The sequence below is a fragment of the Sciurus vulgaris genome (assembly GCF_902686455.1).
Source record: "Sciurus vulgaris genome assembly, chromosome: 5".
Classification (NCBI taxonomy): Eukaryota; Metazoa; Chordata; class Mammalia; order Rodentia; family Sciuridae; genus Sciurus; species Sciurus vulgaris.
This window is the reverse complement of record NC_136465.1, coordinates 159,570,402-159,586,162: the sequence shown is the minus strand read 5'-3', so window position 1 is coordinate 159,586,162 and position 15,761 is coordinate 159,570,402. Positions and strand designations below refer to the sequence as shown.

At 36.7% G+C, this 15,761-nt stretch overlaps 1 protein-coding gene across 10 annotated transcripts in view; it reads left to right on the top strand.

Annotated features, from left to right (window-relative positions):
- Positions 1 to 15,761, top strand: part of ANKS1B (ankyrin repeat and sterile alpha motif domain containing 1B) — a 1,201,009-nt gene that overhangs the window by 458,075 nt on the left and 727,173 nt on the right. For all 10 annotated transcript variants that reach the window (XM_079141356.1, XM_079141354.1, XM_079141351.1 and 7 more), the window contains one exon: positions 8,735 to 8,900. In XM_079141356.1, coding sequence (XP_078997482.1) covers positions 8,735 to 8,900 — 166 coding nt within the window. The remainder of the gene's footprint in view (positions 1 to 8,734; positions 8,901 to 15,761) is intronic.

The following is a 15,761-nucleotide window of genomic DNA, read 5'->3' as shown; positions in this document are numbered from 1 at the left end:
CGGGTTCCTGATTATGTCTTTTATAAGTTAAAAGGACAAGCCACTGCCCTGAGCCCCTATATGATGAGTAAAACTTTGCACTACCTTTCTAAAGCACACTCAGCATAATCCAGTTAGCCTGTGTTTTAGTAAAATAGTAAACCAGATGATTCCCAATACTAGTTGGCACAGAAGAGAAGAGGCCTGGCACTTTCTCTAGTTCAATATTAAATCAGCCAATGCCACTTTAAGTCTTTAACTGGTATACTACATTCTGACTCATACCAACAGCTGTACCTCCCAATTCTTGAGTTCTTAGTATTCGTGATTGGTTGTTTTGAAGACACACTATTTGGTCTACACATTGTACAATTTACTGTTGCAGATAGAATAAAGCAAGGTAAGTAAAGCAAAGCATCAAAATTGGACATTCCCTCAGTCGTGAGGTAGGAGGTACAGTGCCTTACAGACCTGTTTAAGACTCAGGAATTGGACATTAGTTCTCTGGAACAGAGCTGACAAAGACCAAAGCAGAAAATAAAGTTCTAAGCACACTATTATTATAAAAATTCAAGCCAAGTATCAAGTCTAGGATCCATTACCAGCATTAAAAAAAAGTGGAGACCAAATATGGAAAAAGTAGCAACTACTCACCAAGTGGACTCCAGTACTGTGTTAAAAATAGATGAATCTCAGAAACATAATATTGTAGAAAAAATTATGAGCAAATGAGCATTGTGTACTATATGCATAGATTTCAAAAGCATATAGTACTTCAAATCTATTCTTTTTTTATTATAAACAAATGGGATACATGTCGTTTCTCTGTTTGTACATGGCGTAAAGGCATACCATTTGTGTAATCATAAATTTACATAGAGTAATGTTGTTTGATTCATTCTGTTATTTTTTCCCTTCCCCCCACCCCTCCCACCCCTCTTTTCCCTCTATACAGTCCTTCCTTCCTCCATTCTTGCCCCCCTCCCTAACCCTAACACTAACCCTAACACTAACCCCTCCCACCCCCCATTATGTGTCATCACCCACTTATCAGCGAGATCATTCGTCCTTTGGTTTTTTGAGATTGGCTTATCTCACTTAGCATGATATTCTCTAATTTCATCCATTTGCCTGCAAATGCCATAATTTTATCACTCTTTATGGCTGAGTAATATTCCATTGTATATATATATGCCACAGTTTCTTTATCCATTCATCAATTGAAGGGCATCTAGGTTGGTTCCACAGTCTGGCTATTGTGAATTGAGCAGCTATGAACATTACAAAAAATTGACAAAATAAATAGTTGGTTCTTCGAAAAAATAAACAAAATTGATAAACCTTTAGCCACACTAACAAAGAGAAGACGAGAGAAAACCCAAATCACTAAAATTCGGAATGAACAAGGAAATATCACAACAGACACAACTGAAATACAAAACATAATTAGAAGCTATTTTGAAAATCTATATTCCAACAAAATAGAAAATTTCAAAGACATCAACAGGTTTCTAGAGACGTATGAATTGCCTAAACTGAACAAGGAGGACATACACAATTTAAATAGACCAATTTCAAGTTATGAAATAGAAGAAGTCATCAAAAGCCTATCAACAAAGAAAAGTCCAGGACCAGATGGGTTCTCAGCCGAGTTCTAAAAAACCTTTAAAGAAGAGCTCATTCCAATACTTCTCAAAGTATTCCATAAAATAGAAGAGGAGAGAACCCTCCCAAACTCATTCTATGAAGCCAATATCACCCTGATACCTAAACCAGACAGAGACACATCAAGGAAAGAAAATTTCAGACCAATATCCTTAATGAACATCGATGCAAAAATTCTCAACAAAATTTTAGCAAATCGCATACAAAAACATACTAAAAAGATAGTGCACCATGATCAAGTGGGTTTCATCCCAGGGATGCAAGGTTGGTTCAACATCCGGAAATCAATAAATGTAATTCACCATATCAATAGACTTAAAGTCAAGAATCACATGATTATTTCAATAGATGCAGAAAAAGCATTTGATAAAATACAGCACCCCTTCATGCTCAAAACACTAGAAAAAATAGGGATAGTGGGAACATTCCTTAACATTGTAAAGGCCATCTACACTAAGCCCATGGCCAATTTCATTCTAAATGGTGAAAAACTGAAAGCATTCCCCCTAAAAACTGGAACAAGGCAGGGATGCCCTCTTTCACCACTTTTATTCAATATCGTCCTTGAAACTCTAGCCAGAGCAATTAGACAGACCAAAGAAATTAAAGGGATACGAATAGGAAAAGAAGAACTCAAACTATCCCTATTTGCTGATGATATGATTATATACTTAGAGGAACCAGGAAATTCCACCAGAAAACTGTTAGAACTCATAAGTGAATTCAGTAAAGTAGCGGGATATAAGATCAATGCCCATAAATCCAATGCATTTTTATACATAAGTGATGAATCTTTGTAAAGAATAATCAGGAAAACTACCCCATTCACAATAGCCTCGAAAAAAATAAAATACTTGGGAATCAATCTCACAAGAGGTGAAAGACCTCTACAATGAGAACTACAGTACACTAAAGAAAGAAATTAAAGAACACCTTAGAAGATGGAAAGATCTCCCATGTTCTTGGATAGGAAGAATTAATATTGTCAAAATGGCCATACTACCTAAAGTGCTATACAAATTCAATGCAATTCCAATTAAAATCCCAATGACGTACCTTACAGAAATAGAGCAAGCAATTATGAAATTCATCTGGAAGAATAAGAAACCCAGAATAGCTAAAGCAATCCTTAGCAGGAAGAGTGAAACAGGGGGTATTGCAATACCAGATCTTCAACTCTATTACAAAGCAATAGTAACAAAAACGGCATGGTATTGGTACCAAAATAGAAAGGTAGATCAATGGTACAGAAGAGTACATGGACACAAACCCAAATAAATACAATTTTCTCCTACTAGACAAAGGTGCCAAAAATATGCAATGGAGAAAAGATAGCCTCTTCAACAAATGGTGCTGGGAGAATTGGAAATCCATATGCAACAGAATGACACTAAACCCATATCTCTCACCATGCACGAAACTAAACTCAAAATGGATTAAGGACCTCGGAATCAGACCAGAGACCCTGCAGATTATAGAAGAAAAAGTAGGTCCAGATCTCAACATGTCGGCTTAGGATCAGACTTCCTTAACAGGACTCCCATAGCACAAGAAATAAAAGCTAGAATCAACCACTGGGATAGATTCAAACTAATAAGGTTTCTCTCAGCAAAGGAAACTATCAGCAATGCGAAGAAAGAGCCTACAGAGTGGGAGAATATCTTTGCCAATCATACTTCAGATAGAGCACTAATCTCCAGAATCTATAAAGAACTCAAAAAACTCTACTCCAAGAATTCAAATAATCCAGTCGACAAATGGGCTAAGGAAATGAATAGACACTTCACAGAAGAAGATCTACAAGCAATCAACAAACATATGGAAAAATGTTCAACATCTCTAGTAATAAGAGAAATGCAAATCAAAACCACCCTAAGATTCCATCTCACCCCAATTAGAATGGCGATTTTCAAGAGTACAAGCAACAACAGGTGTTGGTGAGGATGTGGGGAAAAAGGTACACTCAAACATTGCTAGTGGGGCTGCAAATTAGTGCAGCCACTCTGGAAAGCAGTATGGAGATTCCTTAGAAAACTTGGAATGGAACCACTATTTGACCCAGCTATCCCACTCCTTGGCCTATACCCAAATGACTTAAAATCAGCATACTACAAATCTATTCTTTATTGATACTTGTACTTAAATTTTAACAATAATTGATGGAATTTTAAATGTGAAATTTAGAACATTTTGTTCCATTAGTGAAGGGAGACAGATGGATTAGATTGAGGAATATGCAGTTGGGGTGTGAGGTTGGATTTCAGTAATCAAGAGGTAATGATCAATCCCTTGAAAATCCCTTGAACTAAGTAGTGAACATATGTGGATTAATTTTTTTATTATCTTGCATATTCTCCTTTGAGGGATATTTGGCAAGTGTTTTGTTGAATTACCCTCTTTTTATGATATGAAATATTTGATTGCATAAGTAAGTTTTATTTTTTGTTTTATATCTCCTTTCCTTGAAGTGGGCTCTTACTTTCCACTGGAAGCCTTGTACTACAAAAATTAATTTTCCATGAGAAATTATGGTATGTCCTTAGGAAGCAGAAGAGGGAACACTTCATGACTGTTTAAGATTTTTTTTTTTGTGCATATATCTGTACATGTTTGCAGAGGTAAACATGTTTGCAGAGGAAAATTCCTAGCTACTAGGTACCATTAGTTATCTCAGCCTGCTGAATTTTCATGATATTTTTCTTTCTTTCTTTATATTTTCTAATTTTTTAAATAAATGTCTATACTTCCTTTTAATTATTCTTTATAGACATACATAATATTGTTGATTTTGGTATAATTACACAAGCATGGAATATAATTTGTGCCAATTCAGTCCCCAGTACTGTCCCTTTCCCTCTGCTCCTCTTTCCCATTATTTTCTTTTTTCTATTCTACTGATAGTTCTTCCATTTATTTACATTTTTAAAAATTACTGCATTATGTATGTACATAAAGGTGAAATTCACTGGTTTATTCATATATGTACATAGGAAAGTTTGGTCAGGTACATTCTACTGTTCTTCCCTTTCCTCATCCCTTTTTCTTCCCCCTCAATTTCCATCCTCCACTCCATTGATCTCTCTTCTGTTTTCATGGGATTCCCCCTAACCTAACCTAACTGTCCTTCCCTTCCCTTCCCTTTCCTTCCCTTCCCTTCCCTTCCTTTCCCGTCCCTTCTATTTTTTCCTTATTTTGGTCTAGGTTTTGCATATGAGAGAAAACATATGATCCTTGACTTTAGGGATCTGGTTTATTTCACTTAGCATCCATTTGCCAGGAAATGACATAATTTTATTCTTCTTTATGGCTGAGTAAAATATATTGTGTGATCACATTTTATTAATCCATTCATCTGTTGACAGGATCCTAGGCTGTTTCCAAGCTTGGCTACTGTGAATTGTGCTGCCATAGATGTTGATGTAGCTATATCCTTATAATATCCTGATTTTAGATATTTTGTATAAACATCAAGTCATATGGTGATTCCCTTCCTAGTTTTTTGAGGAATCTCCATACTGCTTTCCAGAATGGTTGTACTAATTTGCAGTCCCATAAACAATGTATGAGCATACCTCTTTCCTCACATTCTCACCCACATTTTATTTGTATTCTTGATGATTGCCATTCTGACTGCAGTGAGATGAAATTTCAGTGTAGTTTTGACTTGCATTTCCATGATTGCTAGAGATATTGAATGTTTTTCATATATTTATTGACAATTTATGTCTTTGAAAAGTCTCTCTTCAGTTCTTTAGAGCAGTTATTGAACTGTTTGTTCAATGTTAAGTTTCTGAGTTCTTTATGTATTCTGGGTATTAATCCCCTATATGAGGAGCAGGTGGCAAAGATCTCCTTTTATTCTGCAGGCTTTCTCTTCATACTTTTTATTGTTTACTTTGCTGTGCAGAGCTTTTTAATTTGGTGTTGTCTCACTTACTGATTCATGGTTTTATTTCTTGTGTTTTAAGAGTCTTGTTAAGGAAGTCAGTGCCTATGCCAGTGTATTGGAGTGTTGAGTCTACATTTTCTTCTAGAAGTTGCAGAGTTTCTGACATAATTACTTGGTCTTTGCTCTGCTTTGATTTGTCTTTTGTGCAGGAAGAGAGTTAGGGATCAGTTTTCATTCTTCTTCGTATTGATATCCAGTTTCCCCAGACCATTTAAAAGACTATCTTTTCTCCAACATGTTTTTGGTACCTTTGTTGAGTATCAAATGATTAAGTATGTAGATTTGTCTCTGTGTCTTCTATTCTATTGGTCTGCATGTCTGTTTTGTGTCAAAACCATGCTGTTTTTGTTACTATAGCTCTGTAGTATAATTTAAAGTTCAGTATTATGATGCCTCCAGCATCCCTCTTCTTGCTCAGAATTAGTTTGACTACTCTAGGTCTCATTCTTCCAAATATTTTTTTGAAATATTTTTTCTAGTTCTGTGGCAAATATCATTGGTTTTTTGTTTATATAAGATTTCTTTTCTATCTTATTCTAGTAAGTATATGAAGATCAAAGGTCTAGGTTTTGATTTGGAATAGATACCTATTTTTTAAATTTATTTTTATTGTAAACAAATGGGATACATGTTGTTTCAGTTTGTACATGGAGTAACAGCATACCATTTGCATATTCATATATTTACATAGAGTAATGATGTTTGATTCATTCTGTTATTTTTTTCCTCCCCCCCACCCCTTCCACCTCTCTTTTCCCTCTATACAGTCCCTCCTTCCTCCATTGGTATTTTGATGGGGATTACACTGAATCTGTATAACACTTTTGGTGGTATGACCATTTTGATAATATTAATTCGGCCTATCCAAGAACGTGGGAGGTCTTTCTATATTCTAAGGTCTTTAATTTCTTTCTTCAGTGTTCTGTAGTTTTCATTGTAGAGGCCCTTCACCATCTCAGTTAGATTTATTCAAAAGTATTTAATTTTTTGAGGTTATTGTGAATGTGATAGTTTTCCTAATTAAGTCTTTTAATGAAGAGGTAAATTAGCCCATTCTGTATGGTTAAATTTCAAAGTTGTTTTCAAAGATTTGAAAATCTTCATAATTCTTCATAAACACAGTAAAAGTTCAGCTTTACCAAATCCATGGATTGTTCTGAGGAGTTTAATTTAAGATAAACAAGGGTTTTAGCTGGAGACTCTTTTTTCATAGACTCTTCAATTTTATTGTTGTAATCTCAGTTTTTCACCCCCTCCTTGAGATAAAGTTTTGCTATGTTGCCCAGGCTGGCCTTGGACTTGCAACTCTCTGCCTTAGCCTCCCAAATAGCTGTGACAATTTTTCTTTGATAAGCAAAGCAGTAAACAACAACAAACAAACTAAAAGGCATAATCATTTCCATAACCAGTAGTTAGATTTGCTTAAAGGACACTTGAGACTGTTATTCAATAAATGTCCATGGATCACCTACCATGTGAAAGGACCTGTATTGTTCCTTTGGATAGAGTGGTGTGGTATACAAGATGAATTTCAGCCTTCATGGGGCTTCCAGTCATCTGGTTATAAACACTGTGCAATATGTTTCATCCATAATTTTGTCCATGGATAATTTTGCCAGTAATGAGGCATTTCTTCTGTAGGTTTCTGGTGCAATTTGTTGGATTATAATTTATGAGTGCATTTTTATTTTAATAGATTAGTAATATTCTTAATTTATAAAAAATAGTTTTTGTGTTAACCCAAATTTACACTCCTTGACTTATAAATATTTGTCATTATGTGTGAACTTGGGATAAACCTACCACAGCAACCTCTGGCTTTCCCTCTCCTGCTTGGGACAGCTCTTGAGGGAGAGGCTTTTAGGTATGTCGAGGGAACTATCATGTGGCTGTGAAGCTCTGTGGAAGACACCATGGTTCCTTCCATCATTTCTTCTCCGACACGGTTTTTACATCACATACCATTCTGATTGCTTTCCCCTGGGTCCTTCTTTGTTGTTCAAGATAAATTACTCCCAATTTCCTTTTTTCAATAGAGAAAAGTGAACATAATTGACTCCTTGATGTATAAGGGTCTGGTTTGGTCAGAAAGCAATTACACTGACCTTGACTTCTGTACTGTAAATATCATTACAGAAGAAGTAGGTGCTCATACTAAATTTTTATCAACCCTTTCCTATATCTTGGAAGATTATGAAAATATGAGTTTAGTTTCTTATGTATTTCTAAATACTGAAATATATTTTATTAGATAACAAATATCAGATATAAATCATGATTAATTTTGAAATTCTTCATGCAGATAATATATCTTCTCCAGCAGACTGTGAACCTCCTGAGAGCAAGGATTATGTTTTGTTTTTATAAAAATCTCTAGTACTCAGCACAGTAATACACACACACACACACACACACACACACACACACACATATACACACCTTTTTGAAAAATGCCTAGTAACTATTTGGCAACCAATTAATGTAAAATGAAATGGATTTCAATATTTACAATACATTGAAGTATCTGACACAGAATTGTACCTACATTTTGTCCTAACCTGAAAAGGGTAACCTTAGTAAATTAATTAACAGTACACACAAAGAAAAATGCTGGTGTATTGGATGGTAATAGTTTTAACTCTAAATGACTGAAAATGCTTGCCTGAGCTCTATAAACAAAACTGCATCAAGACCAAGGAAAGTAAAGATAGCCTTAGCTCTGAAAATGCCTCCTTATAAGCTTCTTCTTTGGGGAAAAATATTTTCCCACCAAACTTTTGCTATGTATAAATGGCCAAAGTTTCATCATATAGCTCTCTCTAGGGGGCGGGCAAAGTGGAAATAACTGTTGATTAAACAATAGTTTATACCACAACTAGGAAAAAAACATACAATTCAAGAAGAGGGCAAGACCTTTACTAGTTCAGGAATAAATTCAGGGAAACCAAATTATAAGAGCTCTTTTAAAATTATCACTGGTGGTGCTTGGTCATATAATTCAGATGGATGAATCACCAGCTCTTAATCACTTTTGGAAGATCTGATGAAATTGAGTATCTTTCCTAGTTTTTGTAAATCAAAAAAGACTATGTCTTTATTATAAAGCTGCTTTTTTTTTTTTTTTTTTTTTTTCCTTTCCAGGAGTCCTATCCAAAGAAGAGAAATTATACTATGGAAATTGTACCATCTGCTTCTCTGGATACTTTTCCTTCAGAAAATGAGAACTTTCTGTGTGATCTCATGGACACAGCTGTTACAAAGAAACCTTGCTCCTTAGAAATTGCAAGGGCACCTTCCCCAAGAACTGGTAATATTTCTTACTCACAATTGGGCCAATTCAATTTGCATGTTTATGTAAATGAAGATTATTATTTTGATTTCACATTACATTATTAATATGAAAGTGCCCAATATATTCCCAGTAATAATTTCTGCATTTTAAACTGAGTATAGGCTTACCTAACTTATTAGGTGTTTTTTTTTTTTTTTTTTTTTAATGTGAAATCTCTTGACTGTAGATAAGAGCCATTCATGGGAATGGTTTTGCCTTGATGAAGACACTTTGAAACTGTTTAATGATGAAAAACCTTCTTGGTTAGATACAAAACTTTAGCTTCTTAGAATTCCATGATTTGGTAGTAAGAGTCTCTACATACTTTTTGGTAGCATATCTGTTTCTAAGTTATGAAAGTGTTCTTAGCTTACTTAGTATTTTACATCTTTTATGGCATTTTCAGATCCATTATTTTACTTATTCACATTAAAAACTAGTGAACAAGGCAAGACAAATATTATTCCCATTTTACTGCTAAGGAAATTGGAGCTGTGTCATATTTAAGCTCAGTAAGTCACAAGGCCTATGCCTAAACATGTATTATTGACTATCATCATATTTGTTTCCTATTGATTTGCCACTGCCTTTAAGAACAAATGCAGGGTAGTTATGTGAAAGCTAATGAAGGAGTAAAATTTCAAGTTCATGGTCAATATATTCACTCCTACAAGGAATTGTAGGAAAAGTTCTAAAGAGAGACTTTTTTGGGTTTGGAAATCCAATTGCTGCTTGCTTAGGGCTATAAATTTTAAGTGAGGTAAATCAGATTTCTGGAAGGAAACAGTGAGCGATTGGGAAATGGGAAATAAGAAAAGTGGTGTGGAGGATATAGATTACTCTTTCAGGATTAGAAGAGGTATTGATGCTAGCAGAAGAGGAAAGGAGGTAAGACAGGGAAATGGTTAGTTTATTTTAGGATAAGGAAAACTTGCAGTTTACAGGTAGGAGGAATTTTTTGGTGGAGAAAGAAATTGAAGATAGTGAATGAAAAGACTAGAATGGGTAAAGTTCAAGAATTAACTAGTCTAAGAAAACGCAGACATTGATTCCCCTGAAGTAGAGGAGAACATGGTTATGAAAGTAGAGAAATTCTGAAATATGTATTTCCAAAGGGACTCAATTTCTGGATCAGATTAAAAGGGCTCTGAATGAAAGGAAAAACTAGCTCTAGAGAATGGTAGAAATAAAACTCAGAAAAGTCACTATAGATAATAAGCTAGGGGATTTTTACAAAATTTTTAGCAGTACTGAAGCTCGCATGTTGTATGAATAATAAATGTGCAGAAGGAAGATTTTTAGGATAAAGTAAAAATCATAGTAATGAAGATAGTTAAACTTTATTGAGTATTTACTAAGTGCTTTATATGCATCATATAATTCTTATAATGCTGTGAGGTACTAATATCATATACACATTTTACAGATGAGGCAAGAGAGGCACTGAAACATTGTTATCTCCCAAGGTTACATGTTAATAATGGAAGGATCTGGCATTTGAACTTGTGTTGCTCAACTTGTGTTCTTAAACACTATGCTATCGTGCTGCCTTTATTGGAGGATGAGGTGGAGTAACACAAACTCTCAAGAAATCTGGAGCCAATACTGGAAGTCCCAGGAAAGCATAAACTTCAAATGAGCTGCAGATCTGTCTGAAAGTAGAAGAGTAGTGAGTGATCCAGAAACACTCACAGACAATGCAAACAATGCTGATCCCAAACTATGGAAGTGGGTGAAAAAGAACTTTTCCATAAGAGAAGTAAAGAGGGAAACTGTGTATCAGCGGGGGAAAGTCAGGTCAACTAGGAAAATGAAGGGACTACATGTGTAAAAGTTAGAAGAGCTTTTATCAGGGCACCATGGGTAGGGGGTTGTCAGGAGCGATAGAGGAGGGAATCAGAGAGTGGCTGCTGTTTATTCATCAGGGAGTCAAGAACTAACTCATTTCCTGCATGTGTCAATTATCCATTGCTATTAACCATCCACCAAAACATACTGACATCAGTCATTCATTTTGCTCATGAATCTTCAGATCTGACAGGGTTCATTTTGCAGGAATTGCTTGTTTGTATACCACATCGTATGAGCTGGGGTTGCTCAACAGGACGAAAGAGAACCACCTTTAAGATGGCCTGTTCGTGTGGCCAGCAAGTTGGTGTTGGCTATAAAACTGGAAAGCTTGGCTAAAGTTATGAGCTGAGGGCTTCTTTTCTTTTCCACTGACTTTTTGGATCTCCTCACGATATCTTGGCTGAATTCTGAGAGTGCACATCCCTCCCCAGAATAATTAGGAGCTGAATCATTTTGATTGTCTCACGATTCTAGCAGCTGGAGATCTTCTGGGTCAGCATGGTCAGGGTTCTGGTAAGGACTCTCTTCAGTCTTAGAAAGGTGTCATCTCACCATGTGAAACTGTGAGCTATTTTTTGTGCATGTGCAGAGAGTCTTTGATTTTTGCCACAAGTAAATAACCACATCTAAGCAAAAGACTGCAGAGAGAAAAGATCCCTCATCTCCAGCTTCCAGTTGTGTTTTCTTCCTTTTAAGCCTTCATCAGCATCTTCTGCACTGCCCTTCGGGCTTCCACAGAGTTCCTCCTCGGCCACTCCTGTCTTTACAGTCTCGTTTTGAGGCTCTTCCAGCTTCTCCCCCTCCCCAACCCAGGCACGTTAATGCCACATATGTTTTCATTATGGAGAACTCCATTTCCAGCTATCAAAATCCATTCTGGTTATTAATTACTTCACAACAACCCCCAAATCTGTGAGTTAGGGGGAAAAAAAAGAGTCATTTATTTTGCATGTAAACTTGCAGTTGAAAAGAGGTTGGCAGGAATAGCTTGTCTCTATTCCAAGAAATGTCAGCAGGGGCAGCTTGACCAAAGGCTGTAGGATCTGTGCTCAGAATTCTTACTAGCATGGCCTGGTTGGCCCTTCTTAAGGAACAGGATGGGTTCCAAGAGCAAATCCTAAGAGAAAGAAGAAGAAGCTATACTGCCTTTTATGGCTTAGACTTGGAAGGCAGCATCATTTCCTACATAGTCAAGATCCTGCCCTATAGGTGAACTGAGGAAATTTAATTCCCTTTCCTCTGGATGAAAAAGTGCTAACTAAAGTCACAATATAAGAAAAACATAGCCAATTTTGGAAAATACAAATTCCTATAAATTTGTGTCATTTTTGTTGTCTTTTTCTAATGGAATTTATTTCTTCTTTTTTTTTGTTCTTTTCAGATATACATGTCAGTACAGTGTATTTTGGCATTTTATACATACATGAAGTGTAACTTATCCTACTTAGGATAAGTGGTTGTACATGATGTGGAGTTTTACTGGTTGTGTATTCATATGTGAACATAGGAAAGTTATGTCCAATACATTCTACTGTCTTTCCTCATTCCAACTCACTCCCTTCCCTTCATTCCCCTTTGTCTAATTCAATGAATTTCTATTCTTCCCTCCCTTCCCTCCTTAATGTGGCATTCACATATTAAAGTGAGCATTTGTCCTTTGGTTTTTTGGGGCTGGCCTATTTCACTTAGCATGATAGTCTCTAGTTCCATCCATTTACCAGCAAATGCCATAATTTAATTCTTATTTATGACTGGATAATATTCCATTGTGTATATATACCACATTTTCTTAATTCATTCATCTGTTGAAGGGCATCTAGGTTGATTTCATAGCTTAGCTGTTGTGAATTGAGCTGCTGTAAACATTGATGTAGCTGCATCACTGTAGTATGCTGATTTTAAGTTATTTGGGTATATGCTGTGGAGTGGGATAACTGGGTCAAATGGTGGTTCCATTCCAAGTTTTCTGAGGAATCTCCATACTGCTTTCCCAAGTGGTTGTACCAACTTGCAGTTCCACCAGCAATATATGAATGAATGAATCTTTTGCCCACATCCTTGCCAACATTTATTGTTATTTGTATTCTTTATAATTGCCATTCTGACTAGAGTGAGGTGAATCTCAGTGTGGTTTTAATTTGCATTTTTGTAATTGCTAGTGATGTTGAACATTTTTTCATAATGTGTTGACCAATCATATTTCTTCCTCTGTGAAGTGCCTGTTCAATTCCTTTGCCATTTATTGGTTGGGTTTTTTGTTTTTTTGGTGACAAGTTTTTTGAGTTCTTTGTAAATCCTGGAGATTATTGCTCTAACTGAGGTGCAGGTGGCAAAGATTTTCTCCAATTCTGTTGACTATTCATGTTCTTGATTGTTTCCTTTGCTGTGAAGAAGCTTTTCAGTTTGATACCATTCCATTTATTGATTCTTGATTTGACTTCTTTCAATTTAGGATTCTTGTTGAGGAAGATGATTCCTAAGCGAACATGATGAAATGTTGGGCCTACATTTTCTTCTAGTAGGTACAGGGTACCTGGTCTAATGCCTAGGTTTTGATCCACTTTGAGTTTTGTGCAGAGTGAGATAGGGGTTCAATTTCATTCTACTACATATGGTTTTCCAGTTTTCCCATTTGCTGTTGTTTTTCAAAGGGGTAAGAGTTAAATTGCATGAATGTTAATTTTCCCCAATGGTGTTTGATCACTTGGATTCACTGTAGAAACCATTTTTCCCAGTTAACCAGCAAAATTCATAATGATTGATAGTCTTTGCAGTTTGGACTTTGATTGTGAACTCTAGAGATGAGGAGTACAGAATTAAAATGGGAGTTTTGTGTTTTTAATGATAGGAATAGGGATGAATACAGGTAAGAGCACTTTCCGTTCATTCCTATATGGTACCTTGGCAAGTGAGCCCCACAGAATTGCTCCCATAAACACCATAACAGGTAGAGGAGAACATAAATGTAGCTGTCTCTTTTCTGCCTGGATGAGGAAATAGTATTTTCTCTATTGACTCTATTAACCTATATCTTTAGGTTTGTGTGCATCCTATCATTTCTAAGTCTCTAACACTTCTGTGCCTAGTCCCTATGACTCCTATATAGCTTTAATCTTTCCCCTCGAGAGCAACTAACAAAAATGATGGACTTAGGAAGTTGCTGATCTCTCTTTCTGTTACTGATGTATTCCCTTTGTTACTGAGTTCTTTATTGGCTAAAGGTAGGACTTCTTGATGTGGAGGCATCTCCTAATGTACATCTACCTAATGCACAGTCTGTCAGAAGCCCTCAAATTGGACTGGGTAGGTAACTACCATACAGTTCTTCATCCTTTTAATAAACATTTAGTGAGTACCTCTGGCGTTGTAGGCATTGTGCTAAATGTTGCAGAAGAAACAGAATGAAAGCTACAAGTTCTCACAGTAAGGAACTTAGAACAGTAATAAGTGCAATGAGCAAGGTAGGCATGAGGTGGGTAGGAGGGGAGGGATGTGAGAAATATGCCAAGGAAATTCTGCCTGATCTCAGCCTCAAAGAAGGAAGGACCAGAAGGATGAATGGGAGGTGTATGACACTGTAGGCCAGGGACCATGTGTGCAGAGATCCAGAGGTGTGGAAGAGCAGAGTGCATTGAGAGACTGGCTCACTTAGAGCACAGGGTGCTGCTAGGGTAGAATGCAGGGAGGACAACAGATGATATGCAGAAGGTCAAACTTCATCTGACAGCCAAGGTGACCACTGATGGACTTGGCATGGTCAGGTCTTTGCTTTCATATCATACATCTGAAGCAAATGGGTAGATTGGACCAAAGTGGTTGGAAGTAGGAAGAATAATCAGATCAGTGTGCAATTGCAGCAAGAAATGATGGTGATCAGGACAAAGGTAATGCCAGGGAAGAGGGAGAATGGACACAGAGATGAAAGGTGTGTAGAAGGGATTCCTTCTTCCCTTGGAGATTCTGACATTTGGGAAATAAGTAACTAAGGACATTAAAGAATCACATCTCAAGGAATGCGTTTTGAGCTTTAGGTTAATGGTATTGAATAGCACGGCTTGGGCTGACAGACAGAATTCAAATTACTACCCTACACAGGAACATCAGTTGGAAGCTTTCCTGGAGAGAGGAAGAGAAAGAGAATGACAGTGCCCGAGACAGAAGTGATCGGGTCTCCAGAGAACCTGTTATGGGTTAAATTGTTCACCCCCAACACCACCCCAAGAAAAAAAGAGCTATTAATATCTAACTGCTATAGTTTAGATATGAAGTGTTTCCCAAAAGCTCATGTGCGAGACAATGCAAGTTTAGAGGTGAAGTGATTGGGTTATGACAGCTTCAACCTAACCACTACATTAGTGAATGGATTAACTGGTTGGTAACTGTAGGCAGATAGGGTGTGGCTGGAGGTGCTGGGCAACCCAGGTCATGCCTTTAGGGTATGTATTTTGTATAGTAATGAAAAAGCTGACTAAAATAATAATCCCTAGTACTCAAAAATGACCTTATTTGCAGAATTTGGAGAAGGTCTTTATAATAGTAATCAAGGTAAAAATAAAGTCATTAAGTAGGCTGTAATCCAACATGACTTCTGTCCTTATAAAAAGTGGAAATTTAGAGACAGACACCCACAGTGGAAACACAAAGTGAAGAGACACAGAGAGAAGGCTATTTGTAAGCAAAGCACAGAGGCCTGGCACAGATCCTTCTTCCCTAGACCTCGGAAGGAGCCAAACATGTTGACATCTTGATTCTGAATATCTAGCCTCCAGAACGAAATACATAAATTTCTGTTGTTTGAGCCACACAGTTAGTATTGTTCAGCAGCCCTAGGAAATGAACACAGGGACTGTAACAGCACAGAAACTTGTACCCAGGAAGGAGGGGTGCATGAAGAGGGTTGGACCTGTGAGTATGGACCACATCCTGACTGGCTTGCTTGCCTGAGAGACTTAGCAGTTTGAGGGTCTTGGTTGTGACTGGAAATGC